General features: G+C 39.6%; 1 protein-coding gene across 1 annotated transcript in view; it reads right to left on the minus strand.

Moving 5' to 3' along the window:
- The window catches only part of LOC140727211 (cilia- and flagella-associated protein 47-like), a 596,979-nt gene that overhangs the window by 431,304 nt on the left and 139,852 nt on the right, over positions 1-25,823 (minus strand). The window contains exon 22 of the mRNA XM_073044476.1: positions 17,796-17,961. Coding sequence (XP_072900577.1) covers positions 17,796-17,961 — 166 coding nt within the window. The remainder of the gene's footprint in view (positions 1-17,795; positions 17,962-25,823) is intronic.

Consider the following 25,823-nt stretch of genomic DNA (forward strand, 5'->3'; position numbering starts at 1 on the left):
TTACTCGATCCTTTGGGTTCCCACACTTCAGCAATTCTTCACTCTCCAATACTTAGACTTTAAAATTAAATTGAAGGTACATCAAACATAACTAGCAGTGATTTTAAAAACTGCCAGCACAACTTACAATTGAAAGTAAAACTCCGCTTTAAAATAAAACTGCGTCATGAGACAAATACGCAGTATAACGGAGTAACTGACGAATTAAACAACGAACTAACCTGTGTCACAGAAAGGTTTTTCTGTTTTATACCTGTTGGAACAGGCCATCACATGACCTCTCACTGGGTGGGCAAATTACATCATGTGACCTCACACTGGCGGGAAATAACATCACCCCACCATCACAAGACCCTTACGTCATACTCACCAGTTACTTAATTACATCATGGTCATAAGACAATCACAAAATACCCACGGGGTATGTAACAGACAAAAAAACTGGCATTTAGCAGGGTTAATAATCAACTCATGTTGACTTAAGCGCTCTAAAAGTGTGCAGAGATGGGAATACGTATTCAGATTTGGATGCACTGGCGACAAGTGTATCATCCAGGTAAACACAAAGAAAGTCTAAGTCTTTAATACAGAGTCCATCAGCCATTAGAAAGCATGTGTGCAGTAACTCAAAGAGGCCAAATGGAGTTATCACAGCTGTTTTGGGAATGTCCTCTGAACACAAAGGCAACTGATGGTAATTAAATCAACTTTGGAAAAAGATTGACTTTCACACTAAACGACCAGGTAACAATCAAGGGGGGGTGACTTCATTAAGGCGTCAGTAATCGCCACATGGGCGGCAACCACCTTGGATTTAAGGACCATGTGGAGGGACAAAGCCTGGTTGAAGGCTATTCAACCAGTGGACAACGCCAAGTCTTTTCATGTTGGTAAACTCAGCCTTCACAGTTTCCAACTCTTATAGATCCTGTCTACGTGTGCGGGCAAGGACTGGCGGGCAAGTTGTGGAAATGTGGCGCCTGAGGAATTTGCCCAGCAATTGAGTAAATTCACATGCAGCGATGCATGTGTTTGACAGAGTCATTATGGGGAACTTAGTATGGAAACCAGGAAGTCCTTAACATCCACAAGCCAGCAGTTCTTAAGATCAACCAACAGACCTTGGGGACACAGAAAATCTGCACCGAGCAGAGTTCTAGCCACTTTAGCCAGGACAAAGTTCCATGTCTAACATCATCCCTGAAGTACAGTGTCATCCGTCATGTCACATAAGCCTGTATCTTGCTGCTGTTGGCAGCCTCCAGCAAGGTTTCATCACTCTCTGCCTTCTCATCAATAAACGATGCTGGCAGCACACTCACTTAAGCACCCGTGTCACACAAGAAGCGTTGCCCTGAAAGGGTGTCTGTAATGAACAGTAGACCACCCTGGCAGCTGTAACCCATGGTGTTGACAGACCCCTTATGTCCTAATGCACTCACATTGTCGAAGCTGCAAGTCAGCACTTCCTAGCATTCCTACCAAAGCGAGTTTGGTAAAAACACAGGAGCAGCATGGTCTGCTTCACAGTGGCAAGCATCCTTACGTTGGGGACCTTGCTGACCGGGCCTATTGAGGAAGAGAGAGGAGGAACGATGCATCGTTGCCTGGCTGAGTGTAGACTATCAGCCATTTCAGCAAGCTCCCTATAGTCCTTCATAAATCCATTAGCAAGGGCTATGCAAACCTGATCAGACATTTGCTGCATAAAGAGCTCTTTAAAAATAAAACAAGTATGGTGCTTTCCCAGGAGAGACAGCATGTGGTCCATCAGCTCTGAAGGCTTACCATTATTGAGGCCAGGCAAGGAATGCAACTGTTTGGCACACTCAGACTCCGATAGTCCAAAAATCCATAACAGATGAGCTTTCAGTGATTGGTATTTATCATGTTCAGACGAGTGTTCTAGTAGACTTACCACTCTTGCAGCTGTAGAGTGGCTGAACAACACTACTACACAGAAATATCTGGTGCTGTTGGCGGAGATTTCTCAAAGCATGAACTGAGCTCCAGTTCGTGCAAACCAAACACTGGCATTTTGCTCCCAAAACTCAGCACTTTCAAAGTGACTGTGATGATCAACATGTTCCATAACTCTGGAATCGTTCTGATGGGCTACCAATGTAGGATTTTGCAAGTAAATCAGAAGGGATGTTTTACGCTTCAGAATAGCTGTAGCAACTCATTTATTGAACACCAAAAAACTGAACACAAAGCATGTTAAAACCCCTTTACATAATTATATCATCACGTCACACCAGCCTCTTAAAGTGAAACCCCAATTCAAATGTCAGTGGTTATGAATTATGTACATTTCTACCAATTGCATTATCCTATAATATAGCATCCCTGAGATCAGCTGGCTTGTGCTTCACCAAACAAACATGAAGATGAGGTGGTCATTCTATAGTTCCCTGAAAGCAGCTCGAAAAAAGACATATGGACTGCTTGTATTCATCAGTCAGTGTTGAGCATAAAAGTCAGGAAATCATGTTGTAGCTGTACAAAAGTTTGGTAAGGTATTTTGGAGATTGTGGGTAGTTCTGCTTCCCACAGTAGAGGAAGGAAGTCAAGGTTTTGGAGTGGCTACAGAAGAGTTTCAGCAGGATGTTGCCTGGATTCAAGTGTATTAGCCGTAAGGAAAGGTTGGACAAACTTAGACAGTTATGTCTAAAGCGAAGGTTCCCAACCTGGGGTGCCCGCACCCCCAGGGGGTGCGAGATGGAATTTCAGGGGGTGTGACAAAGAGTGGCTTGTGTGCCTGAGTGACAAGTCACGAGTCATCACTCAGCCAGCTGCCAGTGTGCCTTGAGAAGTGGTAGTAACATTTGTCCCAAGCACACTCCAGTCTCCCGCTGCCCAAGTCAAGAGAGATGTAAACTCACTCCAGTCTCCCGCTGCCCGAGTCAGCGTTGAGGATTCTCAGCAGTGTTACCTGGGAAGTTACACCTCAGAGTTGAGGAGTCTCATCAATTTACTGTTTACAATTTTTTCTGAATAAATTAGAATCTAATTGCTCAATTTATATTTGCATTTTATGCACTGAGTTAAAAGCTTATTTTTTAAGTTCAATTTGTTCACCCGCAGTATTGTATGTGGTTCAATTTGTGGTTCAAAAATTAGAAAATAGGCTTCTTCATCTTCAAATGTGATATTACTTTTGTAGGGGGTGCGAACATTAGTCAAACATTTCCTAAGGGTGTGGGGCATAGAAAAGGTTGGGAACCACTGAAGGAAAACCTGATATTATGAAATGAAATTATGAGAGGCATAGAGAGTTAGTGACTTTTTCAAATATTAAGAAACAGCTTTAAGGTGGAAAAGGAAAGTTTAAAGGAGAAATATATTGTAAGATCTATTTTCAAACAGAGAGTGGTAAGTACCTGGAAAGCACTGCCAGGAGAGATGGTAGAAACAGATATGCTAGCATGCTTAAGAAACATTTAGGCAAACACATGAAGAAGCAGGGAATTGAGGGATATAGAACATGTGCAGGCAGATATGCAGTTTATGGTGGCATCCTGCTCATCTTGAGCCAACGGGCCTGTTCCTGTGCTGATCTATGTGACTCAAAAACAGTCGTAGGACTTAAGGAATACCCAGTCTCTGACTTCTTGTTATAACTACAGCATTTATGTGGCAGGTACTGTTAGGCATTTGATATGCACTGAATATATTTGGTGATGGTAATGTTGTTGAATATCAAAGGAAGATGGTTATTCCTGATGCCTTATTGTTAAAGAAAATTATCTTCAGTTTGCTTATGGAATTTAGTTCTTTAATTTATTTTAAACAAAGGACTGGAAGCAACAGAACTAAACACTTCCTGTTGTACGAGATTGGTGACCAAGTGCTGCTCTACAGTCATGAACAACAGATTCCATCACTGTGGTGATGATTCAAAGTTCAAAGCAAATTTATTATCAAAGTATATATGTGCCATCATATACAACCCGGAGATTCATTTTCTTGCAGACATACTCAATAAATCCATAATAGAATAATAACCATAATAGAATCAACTTGGGCATTCAACCAGTGTGCTAAAGACAATAAACTGTGCAAATACAAAAGAATTGAAATAATAATAATAAATAAGTAATAAATATTGAGAACTTGAAATAAAGAGTCCTTGAAAGTTAGTCCATAGGTTAAAGAAACATTTCAGTAATGGGGTAAGTGACATTGAGAAAAGTTATCCCCTTTGGTTCAAGACCTGATGGTTGAGGGGTAATAACTGTTCCTGAACCTGATAGTGAAAGTCCTGAGGCTCCTGTACCTTCTTCCTCATGGCAGCAGTGAGGAGTGGCCATGACCTGTGTGGTGGGTTCTCCTGATGATGGATGCTGCTTTCCTGAGACAGCACTTTGTGTAGCTGTGCTCAGTGGTGGGGAGGGCCTTACCTATGATGGACTGATCTGTATCCACTACTTTTTATAGGATTTTCTGTTCAAGGCCATTGGTGTTTCCTTCCCAGGTTGTGATGTAACCAGGCAATATACTCTCCAGCACACAGCTATAGAAGTTTGTCAAAGTTTTAGGCGTCATGCCAAATCTTCACAAACTCCAAAGTAAGTAACCAATCACAAATGCGAGAAAGTCTGCAGATCCTAGAAATCCAAAGCAACACAAACAAAACACTGGAGCAGCTCAGTAGGTCAGGCAGCACCTATAGAGAAGCGTAAACAATCAATGTTTCAGGCTGAGGCTCCTCTTCAGGATTGAGAAGGAAAGGGAAAGATACTAAAATAAAAAGGTCAGAGGAGGGGAAAGAGGCCAGCTAGAAGGTAATAAGCAAAGCCAGGTGGATGGGAAAGGAATGGAGAAGAAAGAATCTGGTAGGAGAGGAGAGTGGACAATAGAAGAAAGGGAAGGAGGAGAGAACCCAGGGGAAAATAATACACAGGTGAGAAGAAGCAAAACGTAAGGTGAAGTGGGGAAGGTGGGGAAATTTGTTCACCAGAAAGAGAAATCAATATTCATGCCATTATTTTGGAGGGTACCCAGACAGAATATAGAGCATTGCCTCTCCACCCTGACGGTGGCCTCATCTTAACACAAAAGGCGGCCATGGATCAACATGTCAGAATGGGAATGGAAATCGGAATTAAAATATTTGGACACTGGGAAGTCCCACTTGTGGTGGAGTTGCAGAGGTGCTCAATGAAGCAGGCCCTTAATTTACAATGGGTCTCACCAATGTCTGGAGACAAACTATCAACTGACATCTTTTGGTTATCTCGGCTATATCTATTCCCACACTATCTCCTGTCCTCTTTCTTTAAAAAACAGGTTTTCCCTTTCACCACTATTGATGCTGCCCTCAACCACATCTCCTCCAATTCCCAAAACCCATCTTCCCACCACTTTAATAGTTATGGAGTACCTCTTGTCCTTATCTACCACTCCAATACACTGTCCTCCATGACTTCCAGCATCTACAAAGGGCTCCTACCACTAAACATATCCTTACCAAACACCCCCCCCCCCCCCACACACACACACATTGCAGGGAACACTCCCTTTGCAATTCCCTTGTCCATTCATCCCTCCCAACTAATCTCCCTCCAGGCACTTAGGCACTTATCCCTGCAAGGGTTTAAGTGCTACACCTGCCTATACACCTCCTCCATCATCTCCATTCAGGACCCCACACAGTCCTTCCAGGTGAGGCAACATCTGCTATGGTTGTCTATTGTGTCCTCTGCATTGGTGAGACTCATCATAAATTGGGAGACCGCTCCGTTGGGCACCTTCGCATCATCTGGCACAAGGGAACTTCCCGATGGCCAAATTCTTTAACTCCTATTCCTATTCTAACATGTCGATCCATGGCCTCCTCTTGTACCAAGATGAGGCCATCCTCATGGTGAAGGAGCAACACCTGAGTTCCTCCAATATTTTGGGTGTGTTCCTGAGGAAGTAGAGGTGCATCCGTGCCTTCTTCGTAATTGCACCAATATGCTAGGCCCAGGTCAGGTCCTCCAAAATGATAACACTAGGGAATATGAAGTTGCTGATCCTGTCCACTTCTGATGAGGATGGGCTCATGAACCTCTGATTTCCTCCTCCTGAAGTCAATAATCAGCTCCTTGGTCTTGCTGACATTGAGTAAGAAGCTGTTGCTGTGGCTTCATCCAGCCAGATTTTCAATCTCACTCCTATATGCTGATTCATCACCACCTACAATACTGATTTCGTCAACAACTTGAATATGTGCTTAGCCACACAATCATAAGTATAAAGTGAGTAGAGCAAGGAGGCTAAGCACACAGCCTAGTGGTACAACTGTGTTGATGGAGATTGTAGAGGAGATGTTGTTGCTAATCTAATTTGACTGGGGTCTGCAAGTGAGGAAATCCATATAACAATTACAGTATGGAAACAGGCCATCTCGGCCCTTCTAGTCCATGCCAAACACTTACTCTCACCTAGTCCCACTGGCCCGCACTCAGCCCATAACCCTCCATTCCTTTCCTGTCCATATACCTATCCAATTTTACTTTAAATGACAATACCGAAGCTGCCTCTACCACTTCTACTGGAAGCTTGTTCCACACAGCTACTACTCTCTGAGTGAAAAAATACCCCCTTGTGTTACCCTTAAACTTTTGCCCCCTAACTCTCAACTCATGTCTTCTTGTTTGAATCTCCCCTACTCTCAATGGAAAAAGCCTATCCAAGTCAACTCTATCTATCCCCCTCATAATTTTAAATACCTCTATCAAGTCCCCCCTCAACCTTCTATGCTCCAAAGACCTAATCCCACAGGAGGTACTGTGGCCGAGGTCTTGAAGCTTACTGATTAGCTTTGAGGGGATAATGGTATTGAATACTGAGGTATAGTTAATAAAGAGTATACTGATGTATGTATTTTTGCTGTCCAGATATTCCAGGGTTGAGTGAAGAGCCAATGAAATGGCATCTTCTGTGGACCTGGTGCCCCGGTAGGCAAAATGTAGTGGATCCAAGTCACTTCTCAAGCAGAAGTTGATATGTTACATCATCAAAACACTTAATCACTGTGAATGCAAGTGCTACTGGATGAAGTAATTGAGGCAGGTTACCATGTTCTTCTTAGGTACCAATATAAGTGAAGTCTGCTTAAAGCAGGTGAGTACATCAGACTGTCGAATCGAGAGGTTATAGATCACAGTGAACTTTCCAGCCAGTTGATCAGCACAGTTCGTTTGTATGATTGAAGTAAATATCCAGGTTGTATTTGTCCTGCCTTTGATGGACAGGAAGCGCTTGAATAATTTTCCATATTATTAGGTGGACACCAAATTTATAGAACTCGGATGGAGCCACAGCTCATTCTGGAACATATTTATAGGAAAATGTATTATGGAAATACATATACAGTATGTCATCATATACTACCTTGAAAATTCATTTTCCTGTAGGCATTTACAGTAGAACCGAGAAATACAACAGAATCAATTAAAAAAACTACACACAAAGATTGATGAACAACCAATATGCAAAAGAAAACAAATTGTGAAAATTTAAAATAAGTATGTAAATAATACTGATAACATTGGTTGAGTCCTTTAAAGTGAGTCCATAGGTTGTGGAATTAGTTCAGAGTTGAGGTCAATGAAGTCATCCATGCTGTTTCAGGAGCCAGATGGTTGAAGGATAAAACTGTTCCTGACTTGCTACTGTAACCAGAATGTTATCATGTTACGCAGTCTTTGCTGTATCCAGTGTACTCAGCAGCATTCTGATATAATGTGGAGTCATTCAAATTGGCCTGAAGACTGACTTCTGCATAGTAGGGAACTCATGTGATGGCAGAAGCAGATCATTCACTCCACACATCTGGTTTGGAGATAACAATAAATGCTGCACACTAGTTGTTTGCACTCAAGAGATTGAGCTCTATCACCACAGAAGGTGAAGATATTCACTGAGCTTCCTTGCAATTGTCATTCATCAGTTAGTACTGAATGTGGTTCAACTCCTAAGTTTTGATTTCATCTGGTTGTGGGCTTACTTAGCTAGGCCAACAGCAAACTACTTTCCATGTTAAGTATGCATTCAATCAGTCCCTTGTGGTATCTTCATCAAATTGGTAGATCATTTGACACCCAAATATTATAGTCTCTGAACCAAATGTAAGAACTTCAAAAGGAACATAGGTACAGGGAAGACATAAGTGCAGATCAACATACTATGCCAAGATACCAGGCAGATTAAATCTATATTGTGGTGATAGTATTATAAAGTCTACATCCTTATTTTCCATCTGTTTAAAATGTGCTGAATAAGTATAGGTACCAAAGGAGATTCCTGCTATAAATATGGTGATTTTTTACTCTTTATTATGTGCTGAAATGAGGTGTTATAAGTGTTCACAATTTTAAATGAGATAATAACTTTGGCATGGTTATAGTTTGCCTTCCAAAGGGTGATTGAATTGACATCAATTTTAGCAACACAATTTCCCTATGTTGAAGCAAGAAATCATTAATTCACAAATCTCCAAGGGAAGTTCCTCCTCACCTTGATTTTAAATGATAATAACTTATTTTGAAACTTGCCCTATAGTTCTATAGTCCCACATGAAGGAAATATCCTTTCAGTTTCTGTCCCGCCCAACTTCCCCAGGATATCATATTTTATTAAGATCATGTTTCCTTCCTTAAAAAAAAGGAGTAGCCTACAAACTAATCCAATTGTTTTTCATAAAATAACACTTTCCTCCACAGAATAATCCAAGTGTAGCTTCCCTGAACTATCTCAAATTGAAATAGATCCTTTCTTAAATAAGAAAATTGCACATGGTACTCTAGATATGACAATATTAATGCCCTGACAAGTTGAAACATGACTTCATTCCTTTGAGTTCTATCCCACTTGTTAAAAAAGACCCAACATTTCATCTGCCTGCATGTACCTGGATGAATTCTTTCAGCATTTCGTGTTTGAAGACACTGAGTTCCTTCTGACAGCACCATTCTGTAGCCTCTCTCCATTTAAACAATATTCTGCCTTTTTATTCTTCCACCAAATAACCTCACATATTCCCACATTCTACATGTAATTTATTTGCCCACTCACTTAATATACCATTATCCCTGGCTAAACTCTTTTTCCCCTTCCAGTCCAGAAAGAATGTCCATCAATACATCAAGTATAACCAAGCACAAGGACTAAATAGAGTAACAGAGAAATGAGCATTCAAAGCAGATCAACATGCACAAAACAAGACTGATTCCCTGAAATGAAGAGCATCTGATAATCATAGTAAAATCTCCAATTCGTTACAAATAATGGAATCAACATTGTCTATGTTGGGTGGATGACATGAAATATGTTAAGAAATCCTTGCTTATGACTTGCATAGTCGAATCATTTTGAAGACATCAACAAATAAGTTATTACACTGATAATCTTATTCCACTGGTAATTCTGCCATTTGTTCAAATAACTTATGGCCCTGAACTTTATTTGGAAAGATACAATACATTTCAAATTATAGGATAGATCACGAAAGAAAGCATCAACAGCATAACAGGGAAAGTTAATGCCCACAATAGAGAGGAAGTTGGTTGATTAGCTAGAGAAAGCTGAAGTGATTTGTGTGAAATAGTGTGACAACATTGTTCCAAAGATGACCCCTGACCTATATAACAAGGTTGCAATACAAAAATGAGAACAAGTAGCTAACTTTGAGCAGTAGGAGGCGGTGTGGAGCCGGGGGTGGGGGGGGGGGGGGGAGAGAGAAAAGCAAAACCAAATAATTTGTTAATTAATAATTGCTACTCTGACCAACATAGCAGTGCTTGTTTATTTATCACTGAATAAAATACAAAGTGAAAATTGATTCATACTCTCAGTAACACCAGAAAATTCTCATATGGACTGGCGGGAACCTGGTGCAATTTAATGAGAAGGATCTGAACCTTGGCAACAATAAGTCAGGTCTAATTTATGACAATCAGTTCTACCAAAGCTAGGAAAACATATTATAGATAAAAAGATATATGGCAGAAATGACCAGACTAATGCAGACAAAGAAAATGAGTAACATAGAACATAGAACAGTAACAGGCCCCTTGTCACACAATGTTGTGCTGAACCAATTAAATTAGTAATCAAATGGCTAACTAATCTCTTCTGCCTACTTAATATCTGTATTCTCCATTTTCCTCACATTCATGAGCCTATCTAAATGTCTCTTAAAACTCCCTAATGTGTCTGCCTCTACCACCATCTCAGGCAGCACATTTCTGTCACCCTCCAATCTATTAAAAAGCACCTTCTTCTTCTTCTTCTTGTGTTGTTTTATGGTTTTATGGTGGTTGGCAAACCAGCTCTAAGGTGCATTTCTGCCACCTACTAGACTGGAGTGTGGATCGTTTGATAAACAGGAGGAATGAAAAGAATTGCATTCCCTAAATTCTACATAATAAACCAGAGTCTTTCAGATACTTCATGATATAGGCCCATATTTCTCTTGAACTCCCACTTAAAATGTCTTCTATACCCACAGCAGTTTTTTGTTTATCTTAAGCATTCCTATCATCTTCACTCTTTCTCTTTGATACTTCTTTTATCAATACATGTTCAAGTGTTTCTGGTTGATTACAATATGCATACAACCCAGTTGGATGTTTCCCTATTTTGTATAATGTGTAATTAAGACTTGTTTGTCCAATTCTTAAATGACTCATGATCACTTCTTTCTATGCCCACCTGATATTCTTTGGTATCTGACTTGCCTTTGTACTTTGTAGTTGTCTCCCTGTTTCACTCTCATCCCAGTGCTTCTGTCATGTCTCCTCTATACATGTTTTTAATAATGCTTTTGACTTCCTCTTTGCTTAGAGGGATCTGGACCTCTATTATAGACGATTTAAGTGACTTTCAGCTATAATATCCACTTTTTCATTACCCTCCACACCACAATGAGCAGGAACCCAAAGGAAGCTTACCTCTACCCCATTTTCGGTCAGTGTATATAACTTCCATAGAATCTCCAATAAAATATCCTGTCTACTTTCTGATTTTCTTGATTTGATAGTGCAGACAAACTATGTGAACAGCCTTTTTGACATTATTTTCTTCTATCCAAGATAATGCACTCAATATTGCCATTAATCCTGTTGTATACACTGATAAATGGGTTGACGTTATTTTCCTAATGCTAGTTTTGCACTAAGGAATGTAGACTGCAATACCTGTATGGCCAGAGCTATGGTCTTTTGATCCATCTGTAAATATTACTAATTTGTTTCTAAAATGCAGGTCTATATATTCTTGTACTATCAGTTTGATTTCACAGTTAGACTTCTTTTTAAAAGTTGTTGCAGGTTTATATCCACTGTATGTATTGCAAAGAGCCATGGAGGAACATCAGACAATGGAACTGTAGGGCATCTTGTGTAGACCATATTTTTGTGCTACTGCATCCCCGATCCATCCAAAGCTATTATAATTTGAATTATTATGTTCCCAGCAGTCTTTTAATATAGCTTTAGCTGGATGTGAATAGTTGTGCCCCATGACGTTAACCCAGTGATGTAGCATTAGCTTTATTCTTCTAAGTCTTGATGGCATGCCCTGTTTTGACTTGAAGAGCTGATACAGGTGATGCACCACTACATATCCTGAGGCCTGAGCTTGTTCAACATCCAGCATTTTTAAATTACTTTCTGCAATTGAAATGTAAGCTACACATCCATAATCCAATGGAGCCCTCATTAGAGCTTGATAATTACTTAACAGCGATAACCTGCTCGCACCCCAATCCTGTCCAGCAAGACACCTCAATAAGTTGTTTATTTTTTTACATTTGTTTGTAATTTTCTCAATTTGCTTTTTCCATGTAAGTTTCTCATCAAATAACAAATGGAGGAACCGAATTACCTTTACCTGCTCTAATTTTTGTTCATATAATTTCACGGAAACTGGTTTGTGATTTCTTGAGAAACATATCACTTGCGACTTACTTATAGACAATTTGAAACCCCATTTATTTGCCCACTCCTCCACTTTATTAATTACATCTTCCATTTTCCTTAGTATATAAATTAAATTTCTTCCACTCACCCATAAAGCCCCATCATCTTATATAAGGATTTCCCCTCACTGTGTTCAACTTGCGCAAATATGTCATTTATCATTATGGTAAATAGTAATAGACTGCAGACACTACCTTGTGGTGTTCCATTTTCAACCAAATATGTCCTGGAGTACGCTGCTTCCACCTTGACTTGAATTGTTCAATCAAAAAGAAAGTCTTGAACCCAGTTATATAATTTTCCTTCCACCCCTAATTCTTTCAATTTAATTAATGCTCCCTCTTTCCAGAGCATATCATATGCCTTTTCTATGTCGAAGAATACTGCCAGGACCATTTCTTTTTTTGCTTGAGCCTTCCTAATTTCAGATTCCATGCTAAGTATTGAATCTACTGTAGTTCTTCCTCTGTGAAAACCACTTTGGTAGGGAGAAATAAGACTTCTTTTTTCTAGAAAGTATGTAAGCCTATCAGTTATTATTCGCTCCATAAGTTTACCTAGCTGTGAAGTTAATACAATTGGTCTATAGTTTGTTGGGTTTGATGAATCTTTACCAGGTTTTAATATTGGAACAATAACAATGTTTCCATACAGATGGCATTTTACCTATTTCCCATATATTATTAAACAGTCTCTGTAGAACTAGAAGTGCACTTCTTGATAATTGCTTCAGTATTCTACTCCGTACTTGGTCCTTCCCAGGAGCAGGTGGCCGCACATTCACAATGGCTCTTTCTATTTCTGTTATGCTAATAGATGTCTCCAGCACTTCTTCTGATGTTGCTCTTTAGTCCGTCATTCCTGAATTTTGTTTAAGCCTCTCCTCCCTTTGCTGTCTAGCCTCAACTGTCAAATTTTCCGAGCTATGTATGTTAACAAAAGTTTTTGCCAATATTTCTGCTTTTTCTACAATGTTAATTGCCATTTTGTCCTTGCTTTTTAGCACAGGAATCTCTCTGCTACTTCTTATACCATTCATTTTCCTTATCATGCTCCATATTTCAGACAGTTGAGTTTCTCTTCCAATTTTGTTACAATATTATCTCCAATATGCTCGCTTTGCTTGTCGGGTTATTTTCCGAACTACTGCTTGTGCTCTTTTATATTGTAATAATGTTTCTACCGAATGTTGTCTTTCTCACACTTTCAATGCTTTATTTCTTACTTTTATACTTCTACTACATTCACAATTCCACCATGGAACACTTCTCCTCTCTCCTCTACCTTTACTTTTCGGAATTGTTTCTTCTGTCGAATTTATAGTTGCTGTGACCAATTTATCATTCATTTCTTCTATATCCAATATATTTTCATCTAAAATCTTTATGCATCTTACTTCACTTCTTTGAAATATCTCCCAATCTGCCTTATTTAGTTTCCAGCTTGACACTCTAGGTCCTTTATTTTGTTCTATTTTAATCTGAAACCTTGTGAGTATGGGATAGTGATCACTTCCTATTGTAGTTTGTTTTAATACGTTCCAAGTACTGATCCCTGCTAATTCTCTATTTACAAATGTTAAGTCTATTATGGATTCTGTGTTTTGGGCTATATTTTATCTCATACCTTCTCCATTATTTATACATACCAATTTTTCATCATCTATAAATTCTTCTATCACTAATCAATTTCCATCGGTATTTTTACATCTCCATAGTGTAATGTGTCCATTGAAATCTGCACACCATATTATTTTCCCTTTCATCCCACCACCCACTGTGTTTAATGTATCTTTGCTTAATCTTCTACATGTATTATAATAATTTATTATTACCAAGCTTTCTCTGCCTATCCAAATTTTGATTATTATTGATTTATATTTCTGCCCTATGTTGATTATATTATACCTCATCCCTCTGGTTATAAATATTGATACTCCTCCACCATTGCCATTACTTCTATCTTTCCTAATAGCTGTATATCCTTGTAAAACAAAATCTAATTGTGGTTTCAACCATGTTTCCTGTATATATAAAATCTGAGGTTTTTCCTTAAGTTCTGATACATACTTCTTAAATTCCTGACCATTTGTGATGACTCCTTGCATTCCATTGTAAAATATATACTGCCATTAAGATCTCGCCTCCCCGCCTGTGAACTGTTTGATCCTCCATTCAGCGTTTCTTTAACTTCTTCCTACCTAAGCCCTGTAATATCAAGATATTTTTCTGCAGATTTGACTATAATATTAATTTTCTCAGTTCTTTTGTCTGTTTGCACTGAACACTTAATTGCATCTACCATAAACAGTCCGAAATCCTTTCTACTCATTATTAGTGTATCCTTATTTATCATATTACAGCCCTCACAGTTCACTGGTTTATTATTCCCTATATTTGTTTGCTTGATAGCCTTCTTTTCAGCGATTCCTTTCACTGCCTCTGCGTTGCTAATCCCTTGAGTTACTTTAACATATTGCATCTTAACTGCCTTCTTGCTATTAATGCACCCTCGATATGCTGCACTGTGTTCCCCGCCACAATTAAAGCATTTCAGCCTAGCTCCCGCCTCACATTTCCTGTATTCATGTTCTCCAGCGCATCCCCCATATCTTTGTTTCCCTCTGCAGACCACCGCAATATGCCCGAATTACTGATATTTAAAGCATCTTAAAGGCGGTGGTATATATATTCTGACCTCATAACACATATACCCTAAATAAACTTTAGTCAGCAATCTTTCTTCATCAAAGTTAATCATAACTGATAAACTACCACACTTTTTCTCTTTTCTTGTAACTTTCAAACGTTTGGCCTCAATAATTTTTACTCCTTTTATGTTCTGTTTAATCTCATCCATAGTAACTTTTGTTGGTATCCCCAGAATAACTCCTCTAGTCCACTTTCGATTATTGGGTATTGAGCATTGTACTCTTTTGCCATCTGTTTTATTTAATCTTATCACTTTGCCTTGCTGAGCACTATCCCGACAAATTACTAATAGCGATCCATTTCATAAAATCGCCTATAAGTTTGTTGATTACCTTCGTCAAATGAATCGATTTCAAATCATCAAAAGACTTTGCTCAGTTTTATAATTGCTTTAATCTCATCTTCTTTCCATTGTTTTGCTATCCTACTTCGGTCATCCCCTGACTCCTCAGAGTTTGACATCTCATACCTCTGTTATCTTTTCTTGCTTTTTCCACTCATTCCTTTTTCCCGCCAATCTCCATCTCTAACTCACTTCCCGAATCGTCACTTCCTCCTGCCATCTTCCGTCCATTCACAATCTAGTTGTTTAGCCAACCGCCATCCTTCCTCCCTATTAAAAATCTGCCCCTCACATCTCCTTTAAAATTACTCACTCTCACCTTAAGCACAGGCCCTCAGGTGTTAGACATTTCAACCCTGGGAAAGATACTGTCTGTCCACTCTTATCTTACCAGGTGAATAAGAGGCATTGATTGTGTGGATAGTCAGAGGCTTTTTCCCAGGGCTGAAATGGCTAGCACGAGAGAGCACAGTTTTAAGGTGCTCGGAATTAGGTACAGAGGAGATGTCGGGGTAAGTTTTTGATTCAAAGAGTGGTGAGTGTGTGGAATGGGCTGCCAGCGACAGTGGTGGAGACGGATACGATAGGGTCTTTTAAGACACTCCTGGACAGATACATGGAGGTCAGAAAAATAGAGGGCTATGGGAAACCCTAGGTAATCTCTCAGGTAAGGACATGTTCAGCACAGCTTTGTGGGCTGAAGGGCCTGTATTGTGCTGCAGGTTTTCTATGTTTCTACGTTTCTATCTATGCCTCTGATAATCTTATAAACCTCTGTCAGATCACCCCTCATCAGAGAAAACAATTCAAGTATGTCCAACCCCTTATGGAGAACACATGCCTTCTAATCCATGCAGCAGCCTGATAAACCTCTTCTACACCCTCTATAAACCCTCAACATCCTCCCTATAATGGGACAACCAGAACTGTATGCAATACCCCAGCCTCCAACTTCAACTAACTCTGTGACACTGACTCAGTTCTTCTTCTGCATTGGTGCAGCCTGACCTCCAGGACATGTCCCATAGCCCAATACTTTATGCATCTTTATCTGTACAGGTAGTCCCCGAGTTACAAAGGTCCAACTTACGGACAACTCGTACTTACGAACCGAGGAAGGAGAATGCCATCCACCATTTTAAGTCAGATCGCGACGCCGTCTGCCATTTTAGCTCGTTGCTGTTGACACTGTGTTGAGTGTTTAACTTTGTATTTGGCTTAAATTGTTCTTTATAAGGTTCATCCTGACCCCGCTTCCCCATTCCGGTTGGCTGGTGGCACCGTGAGATCAGCGCCGGGATCGAGAACGAAGGTTCCCGAGTTCGATCTAGTGACAGACCATTCCCGTACCAGGTTGATGTCGATGCAGTGACTCCCATACCATCCGTGCCAGGTTGATGTCAAGCTCGCAACTCGACCTCGCAAAAAGAAAACACTGCCACCTCCAGTTTAAATTCCCACACGGAATATTGTGCAGGATCAAATACCCAAACCCAGCACAGCCCCCACTTGTCCCATTTAACCTGTCTCAGTGTGGTGGACTTTAGGACCCGGGGAATTCAGTGCGGTTGTCCTTAGGACCCAGCAGACCTCGGGAACTGGCGCAGCTCGGGACCCGTCGCCCACAGTGTTTCTGTTCCATTGACGGGAAGCAATCGCGATTGAAAATAAAGTGGAAATAATAAAGCATTTGGAAAGAGGTGAAACACCATCGGTCATTGGAAAAGCGTTAGGCTACAGTCGGTCAACGATCGGAACAATTTTAAAGGATAACGGATAAAGTGAGAATAATGGAGCATGTGAAAGGCCCTGCCCCGATGAATGCTACAATTATTACTAAGCAATGCAGTGGTTTAATTATTGGAATACATACATTTCTTAAGTGTTTTATATGCATAGAAACGTAAAATATATACTATATACTAAGACAAAATTAATACCGGATGTACTTGTTCCGACTTACGTACAAATCCGACTTAAAGACGGACTCAGGAACGGAACTTGTACGTAACCTGGGGACTGCCTGTATTATCACCCAATAACTACACTGACAATCTGATGAAAGGACCTTACAAAGCATCACAACAGCAACATTGGCTCATTGCATCACAGATATTCCCCTGTCCTATCAATCGCTCCCACCTTTTCTGCAACTTATAACTATCTATTTTATTCTTCTTTCACAGTTAAGTTCAATGTGAATGGTTTACTATGCTCCCCCTTCAAAACTGCTGCCTGATCTGCTGAGTATTTCCAACATTCTCTAATTTAATTTCAGATTTCCAGCATCTATAGTTTTGTTTTTGTAAGAAAGAGGTAACTATGGATCGTTGGAATAATGAAATATATAGTTGTATTCCACTTGAAAAAATTACATACAATCTAAGAAATGAATATGATACATTTTTGAAAATTTGGCTCCCATACCTACAAAAGATAGGATTAAACACATAGGTCCTTTGAAGATAAAATTATAAAGTAATTGGGGAAAGTAAAAATAAATATTTAAATTATTTTGAACTCCATGGAGCATGTGGGGATCCTCCGATATCCAGGCAATCTTTCTCTTCTTTCTTTTTTTTCTTTCTTTAGATAAGGGTTAAGGGGGGGAGGGTTAAGGGGAGGGGGGAGGGTTAATATTATTTTTTCTCTTTCTTACTATTTTATCATTCTTTGTAATTTTCTAAAAATTTAATTAATAAATAAATTTTAAAAAAAGAAAGAGGTCATTTACATTGGTATTTTCTTCTTCTTATTAACCTACAGTACCTGTAGCTTTCACTCTGCAAGATGGTGTAGGAGCACTTTGAAGTTGCCCTGAAGAAGAATCTGTAGCCATATCATCATAAGGATCAGGTGGCATAGAACTTGGAGGAGGAGATGGTGATGCATTGCCGTTAATGTTGATTGGCAGATTAAAATCATAGGCTGCTACCTAAATACAGAAAAAAAGTAATTGATATGTTATATCTTTCTAAAATGAGAATAACTATAATATTGTATTTCTAAAAATTTGATGTGAAGTTACTGTGAGGGATGCAATTGGCAAAATACAATGAAAATATGCCAAACATTTCCAAGGATTCTCAAGGGTAAGTTTCCAAACTAATGCACTGATGGAACACAGGTTATTAAAAAAATATAGAAAATCAGCACAATCAAGCAGGAAAACATCAAAAATGTCACTAGAACAGAATCAGTGGGCCTCAGGTTACTTAAAGGATTATAAAGTCATTAAAAGATATGCACAGAAGCAGGCCATTCAGCCCAACAAATTCATGCCAACCATCAAGCACCATTTTTATACTGATCCTTCTCTAGACTACTTCATTCTTCCCACTACTTCATTATCTTGTCAATGATAAACATACAAAATTATGAGAGACATATTTAGGGTAGACAGAGTCTCTATCCCAGAGTAGAAATGTCAAATACAAGAGGACATAGCTTTCAGATGAGAAGGGCTAGTTTAAGGAAGATATATGAGGCAAGTCTTTTTACACAGAAAATGGTAAGTGCCTGGTACATGCTCTCGGGGAATGTGGTGGATACAGATATGATTGCAATGATTAAGAGGCAAGTACATGAACAGATAGGGAAAGAAGGTTGGAGCAGAGTATATCAATCGGGTGTGGGCATATGTGCAATTTAAATTGTCATCATGGTCAGCATAGGTATTCTGAGCTAGAGAGCCTGTTCCTATGTTTGACTGTTCTATGTTCTTTCTCTGCTCCCACACCATATCCACTATCTCAAGTATGCCACACTAGAGGCAATTTGTTATGGCTAATTAATGTAGCATATAAGAAATCCACAAGGATTAAAAAATTCTTTCCAGGTGTGACTAGTCAAGGTAATCCCCTTTACTGTCTTAAGAAAACTGTGCTGTTCATTGCACTTTGTAATTATCCCTTTGAATATATTTTGCCTTCATTATTATAATTCCAAGCAAACTCATCACCAAACTCCAGACCCTGGGAGTTAATGACTCCATCTGCTACTGGATTCTTGACTTTCAGATCAACAAACAGCAATCAGTAAGAATAGGCAACAAAACCTCTGCCACTATTATTCTCAACACAGTTACTCCAAAGGATTGCGTTCTCAGCCCCCTACACTACTCCCTGTACACTCATGACTTCATGGCAAGATTCCAGCTCTAACTCCAGCTACAAGTTTGCAGATAATACCATTGTAGTGGGACACATCTCAATGACAATGAATCAGAGTATAGGAAGGAGATAGAGAGCTTAGTGACATGGCGTCATGACAATAAATGTTTCCTCAAAGTCAACAAACTATCAAAGATGTCTCTGAGCTGCAACCTTCATTGAGTCAGAGCACAGAATTAGCTGCTTTTCTAATTGTTTGTTTTATTTTGAATTGTTTTAGGTTCATAAGGATGGTTTTGGGGACAGAGAGGGGAGTTAGATGTCAGGTTAATGTTTAGAAACAGAGGTGTGAAAAATCAGAAGACAGACCAGAGTCTATGTCTTCACTCCTCATCTGCAGATCAGCGACATAGATATGGAGCATCCATGGTCAGATGTTGAATGACAAATGTCAAACTGGTAGCGAATGACTGAGGGTCCACCTAGGACAATGAACTGTCAACAGGTTCTAGAGCTGGAGGTCTGTGCAGACAGAAAGAGTGAGCTTCCAATGACCGCGCAGGGTTCCTGATTTCACAAGACTGGAGTTCAGGGCCTAGTGTTCAGAGTCACATCATTGATGAGTCTGGAATTCAAGGCCTAGTATCCTAGGATCAATATCGAAGATTGTAGCCCAAGGGTCAAATCAAAAATCTGGAAGTCAATGTCCGTTGGCTGGAGCTGGGTCTGCGAATTTCTGAGAGTCCACTGGGGAGGACTCAGCCCAATGTCTGCAAGCCTAAAACTGTGTCTACTGTCCTGGAGATAAAGGACTGTGTATTGTGGATGGGAGGGAGGACAGGGCTTGACTTTGCTGTTGTTGTTTCTTGCGTTCTGCTTGTGGTTTTGTGTTGTTTTGCTAAGCATTGCGGTATGGTGGCGCGGGAACATTTGGTGACACTTGTGGGCTCTGCCTTCAGGTATGTTGGTTGTTAATGCAAATGACGCATTATTTTGATGTGCACATGACAAACAAACTTGAATCTTGAAAGAAAATAGCTGGTCATTGACTTAAGAAAGTCTACAAAAACAATGGTAAGGTTGAGAGGGTTAAGAGCTTCCAGTTCTTAGGTGTAAACATCACCAACAGTCCTGTCCTGATCCAAATGCATTCATGTAACAGTCAAGAAGCTTCACCCATGCCTCAGCTCCCTTAGAAGGCTAAAGAAATCCAACATCTTCCCATCAATTCTTACCATTTTTATCAATGCACCATAGAAAGCATTATGTCTGGCATTATGACTTGGTATGGCAAATGCTCTGCATGTGACCACAAGAAACAGCAGAGTTGTGGATATATTTAGCTCATCCCAGGAACCACAGAAAACTCTATACCTCTTGTTGACTCAGTAAAGCAATCCGTATAATCAAAGACCTCACCCACCCTGGCCATTCTCTCTTCTTCCCTCTCCTATTAGACATAAGATACACAAGCCACAATACCACAAAGTTCAAGGACAACTTCTATCCACTGATATCAGACTCATACATTGACCTCTTGGATAATAAAGATGTACTCTTGGCCTCACAAGTTATAATCATTGTTTACCTGACCTGAACTTTTTCAGTAGTTTTACACTTTATTCTGTATTATTATTGCTTTACCTTTTTCTCTCTCAGTTCACTGTGTATAGATTTGATCTGTATAAACAGTATCAAGACAAACTTTTCACTGTATCTTGCAAAACCAATATTGCATTGGAATAAGATCTCCAATTTTAATTGATTGCTGATCACGTCCAATAGAAACCAAACTAAAGTGAACTACACACAATGGCCATTTTATTCGGTGCACCAGTATGTTTGCTCATTAATGCAAATATCTAATTAGTCAAAATACAGTTATATGTATGCAGTATACAAACAGTATACAACCCTGAGATTCATCTTCCCACAAACAGCCATGAAACAAAGAGACACCATGGAACCCATTCAAAGAAAACATCAAACACCCAATGCGCAAAAAAAGAACAAATCATGCAAATAGTAAAAAAAAAGTGAAAATATATAACATCAAATCATTGAAATAGTCTAGGAATGTTCATAGCATTTTCTTCAGTTCAGTTCAATTTAGTGCTCTTTCACTTGTTGACTGCAGGCCACAGAGACAATCCACCCCGATCAAAATTGCACAAAATAGCAATAAGAAAAAGGAGTAACCAGAAACCAGATTCATCATAACATGAACTGCAGAGTCCAATCCATAAACCATGTCAATTAAACTAAGACTCTGGCACCTTCCTCTGAGAGCAGTGAGCAAGAGTAAGCATGAGACAGGTCAGTTGCATGCACATTCCTCTGGTAGCAATGAGCAAGAGAAAGCATCAGACCAGTCAAATACAGGTATATGGTTCCAAACACCCGCTCACTTTCTGCTCTTGCCCTCATTGATTTCAATCTTGATCTCCACTTTAATTGGTGAAATCGGCGAGAACTGGAGTCAATCATGAGCTTCTTGGCCTCCAGGCCGCACACTCTGCTCAAAACCTCACTGAACTCCCTCAGAGACAACAAAGCACCATATCACTCAAATAGCCCGAAATGACACCATCAAAAAGTAAATCACAAATTCCAATAGTAGCAGAATCACATTTGTAAGAAGGAGTTCATGAACTGTCTGAAGTATGTCGCCTTTGGTTGCACTGTCTGCCACCATCACCAGAGTTAAACTAATTAATCTGTTATTGCTGGGTTTATCTTACTCTCTTTTTTTTTGTTGAATAAGTTGTTCACATTTGTCCAGTTCTCTGGTATGACCTTATATCATCCAAAGTGGCTTAAAGAGCATTAGTGTCCCTAAGACTTCCTTCAGAACCTTGTGATTTACTCAATCTGGTGCTGATGGCTTAACTACTTGAATTTCAGCCAGCTTTTCAAATTGCTTCATGATATCAATGTTTAACTTATCTAGTGCTCTCAACTTTCTTCACTATTAGTTCCAAAACATTATTTTCTTTGGGTTTCAGCACCTAAGTTACAGAGAAAGGTTGAACAAGTTAGGTCTTTATTCTTTGGAGCATAGAAGGTTGAGGGGGGACTTGATAGAAGTATTTAAAATTATGAGGGGGATAGATAGAGTTGACGTGGATAGGCTTTTTCCATTGAGAGTAGGGGAGATTCAAACAAGGGGACATGAGTTGAGAGTTAAGGGGCAAAATGTGAAACGAGCTTCCAGTAGAAGTGGTAGAGGCAGGTTCGGTATTGTCATTTAAAGTAAAATTGGATAGGAATATGGACAGGAAAGGAATGGAGGGTTATGGGTTGAGTGCAGGCCAGTGGGACTAGGTGTGAGTAAGCATTCGGCATGGACTAGAACGGCCGAGATGGCCTGTTTCCGTGCTGTAGTTGTTATATGGTTATATGGATAAAAGAGATGAGAAGTCTTCAATTAGTAACTCACTCAGCAGCCTTAATAGATCATATTCCTCTATGTAATAACCATTTTATTATGGAATACATTTGGATCCTCTTGCATTCAGCTAATCTTTTCTCATCAACTTTCTTTGCTTTTTCAAGCTGGTTCTTAATGATATTTTCAACCAAATATCTGTAAGTAAACTTTTCTTGTTTTTTCCTCTGTAATTTTTATAACATTTAGAAAATCCTGAATTGTTTGCTCTTCCGCTGTCCCTCATGGGAATGTGGTTGAGTTGGACTATCTTTTCCTGAAAGGCAGTGTGTTGTTCTAGTACAGCTCTGCCTGTCACCTTCTGGTTCCAATTTACCATAAGAGCCAAATTTACCTTTATGTCACTGAAATTTGATTTCCTCCAAGTAATTGCTCAATCTCGTTTTTCTTTAATTATTCACCAGCTCCTAAACGTAACCCTACTGAGACTGATGCAAATGACCAAAAACTGACCAATTACCTATAACTGTGCCCTTCTTTGAGTCTCATGGCAGATGCTTAAGAAAAGAAAAAGATTCCCTTAATAACATTAATGAAGGTGCTCATAGTTATCCTCAAGTCCCTTTTAAATCTTTCTTCTCTCATCAACAGTATTCCTCATTTTGCACTCCTCTACACTACAGAAAGCATTCAAAGAGGCTTCTTTGGTTCCAATCCATTCTGGGTAGTTTTCTGGCTTATAAACTCTGTGAGTTATTCCAAGATATAGCAATCACATGAGGGTCATTAAAAGTTATAGAGGTAATGAGAGGGTCATTACTTTTATCTTTGCTTGAATGGCAATGTGAACTGTTGTGGAGACACTGGGTAGAGATGTGAGGACTACATTGTACATAGCTGAAGGTGGTGTCATACCCCACCCCTCTCTGTTCAGGGATAGGCTTTTCAGTTTGACAATGACGGCTTCTTTAACCACTCTTTCAAACCTCCTGTCCTCCCTGTCCAAATTGTGTACAATGTTATAATTAAAGGAATGTCCCTTGACCTTTAGGTGTAGATATACAGCCGACTCTTGACCTGAGGTGTTAGCCCTCCTATGTTGGGCAAACCGTTTGTGAAATAGTTGTTTAGTCAATACACAGATCTGTGCAGTTCTCATTGCATTAGATAGCATGTACAATATTGTTCTGTTTATGTTGGATGTAGGATCCTTCTTTGTTAAACTGGAAAACCACTGGTAATAGCTGAGAGGTTTGATTTTACTGAAAGAACCAATCAAAGGATTAAAGCATTTCTGAATACATTGCAGAACTGTGCAAACTTTCCCAGTACTGTGACTTTAGAGATGGACTTTCTGATGCTTTAAGGGACAGGCTTGTACATGGCATGCATAGTCAAAGCATTCAAAGAGACCTAACCTTATAACAAGCATTGGCCATTGTAATATCGTTAGAAACTGCAGCTAAGGATGCAGCAAAATTACAGAAAAACAGGTCAGAATGCAAAATGTACAGAATGTCCCTGAATGGTGCCAAAATCCAAAAATGTTATCAATGTAGTAAATCCTCCCATCATGCAAATGACTGTTGATTCAAGGAAAAAGTTTGCTGGAAGTGTCACAGACAAGGTCACATAGAAAGAGGGTGCAAGACAGACAAAAAGCACAACTGAGTGAAGTTTCAAACATAAAACTAAGCAAATTCATAAAGTGACCGAATGTGAAACAGAATCAGAAGACACAGCATCTGATAGAGGTGAGCTGTCATACCTAGAACTGCATAGTATTTATGAAGCAGATCACAAAATCATCTGGATCACAATAGATATGTCTGGTGTAAAACTGAAAAAGGAGCAGGATACAGGGTCAGCTTTGTCTATAATTTCAGAGGCTGACTACAACAGACTGTTTTCTAAGACACCATTTGAGAAGACCTCAGTGATGCTAAAGACCTACATAGGTGAAATAGTGTCTCCCAAAGACAAACTGAAAGTGAATGTGACCATGTGGAACCAAATCACAGCAGTTAGAGCTTTATGTGTGAGAAGTGGAGGGCCAGCACCTTTCGGACATGAATAGTTGAGAAAAATTCAACTAAATTGGCACTCAATCAAAACTCTCAGTGTGGCATCAACAGGCAATGGCAGCACAAATGATAGTATTAAACAGAGACTAGCACAGCTGCTTAACACTAATGAGAAGGTATTTAGTAAGGGGATTGGTAAACTCAAAGGCATGAAGGCCAGAATTGAACTGGATGTCACAGCAACACCAAAATTCCATAAAGCATGTCCAGTGCCTTATGTACTATGACCTAAAGTGGATGCTGAACTGCAGAGTTTGGAGGCATCTGGAATTCTCTCCAAGGTTGAGTGGAGTTATTGGGCCACACTCATTGACCTGTTGATCAAGAAGGAAATGGCCAGAGTTATTCACATTTATGGAGATTTTAAGGTGAGTATCAACCCCGTGCTGTGTACTCTACAGTAAGCCCTGCCACAAATAGAAGGCATGTTTGCACTTTTGGCAGGCACAGATAGGTTTGCAAAGATTGACTTGTCTCAAGCCTATCTGCAAATGGAGATTGAGAAGTCAAGCAGGAAGTTCCTCACAATCAACACTCACAAGGGACTGTTCCAGTATAATCATTTTGTCTTTAGTGTCATATCAGCTCCAGAAATTTGGCAAATAGCAATGGATCAAGTGCTCTAAGATATCCCAAGAACACAATGTTACCTTGATGACATCATTGCAACTGGCAAAAATGATGAACAGCACCTCCAGAACCAGGCTGAGTATGGTCTGCATGCAAAGTGAGAGAAATGAGTCTCTCAAGAATGAAATCTCATATTGCAGACATGTCATTGACAACCATGACTTATATAAGTCACAAGAGAAGGTTGAAACAGTGCTACAGGCACCCAAACTGGAAAATGTGTCACAACTCAGGTCATACTCGGGCCTTGTAAACTACTAGCACCGGTTTCTCCTAAACATTGCTACAGGGCTGCACCCATTGAATGCACTGTTGCAGGTAGGAGCAAAGTGGGAATGGTCAGAAAGATGTGAAAGAGCATTCAAGAAAACAAAGAGACAAATCATATCAGTTGAACTGCACACCCATTATGACCCTTTGCAGCCCATAAGATTGGTGTGCAATGCATTCCCTAATAGCACTGGAGCTGGTTTGTCACACACTATGAAAGATGGATCTGAACGACCGATTGAATTTGCATCATGATCACTGACAAGTACAGAAGAAACTACTTACAGATCAACCAAGAGGTCCTTAGTTTAGT

The sequence above is a fragment of the Hemitrygon akajei genome, chromosome 5 (assembly GCF_048418815.1).
Source record: "Hemitrygon akajei chromosome 5, sHemAka1.3, whole genome shotgun sequence".
NCBI lineage: Eukaryota > Metazoa > Chordata > Chondrichthyes > Myliobatiformes > Dasyatidae > Hemitrygon > Hemitrygon akajei.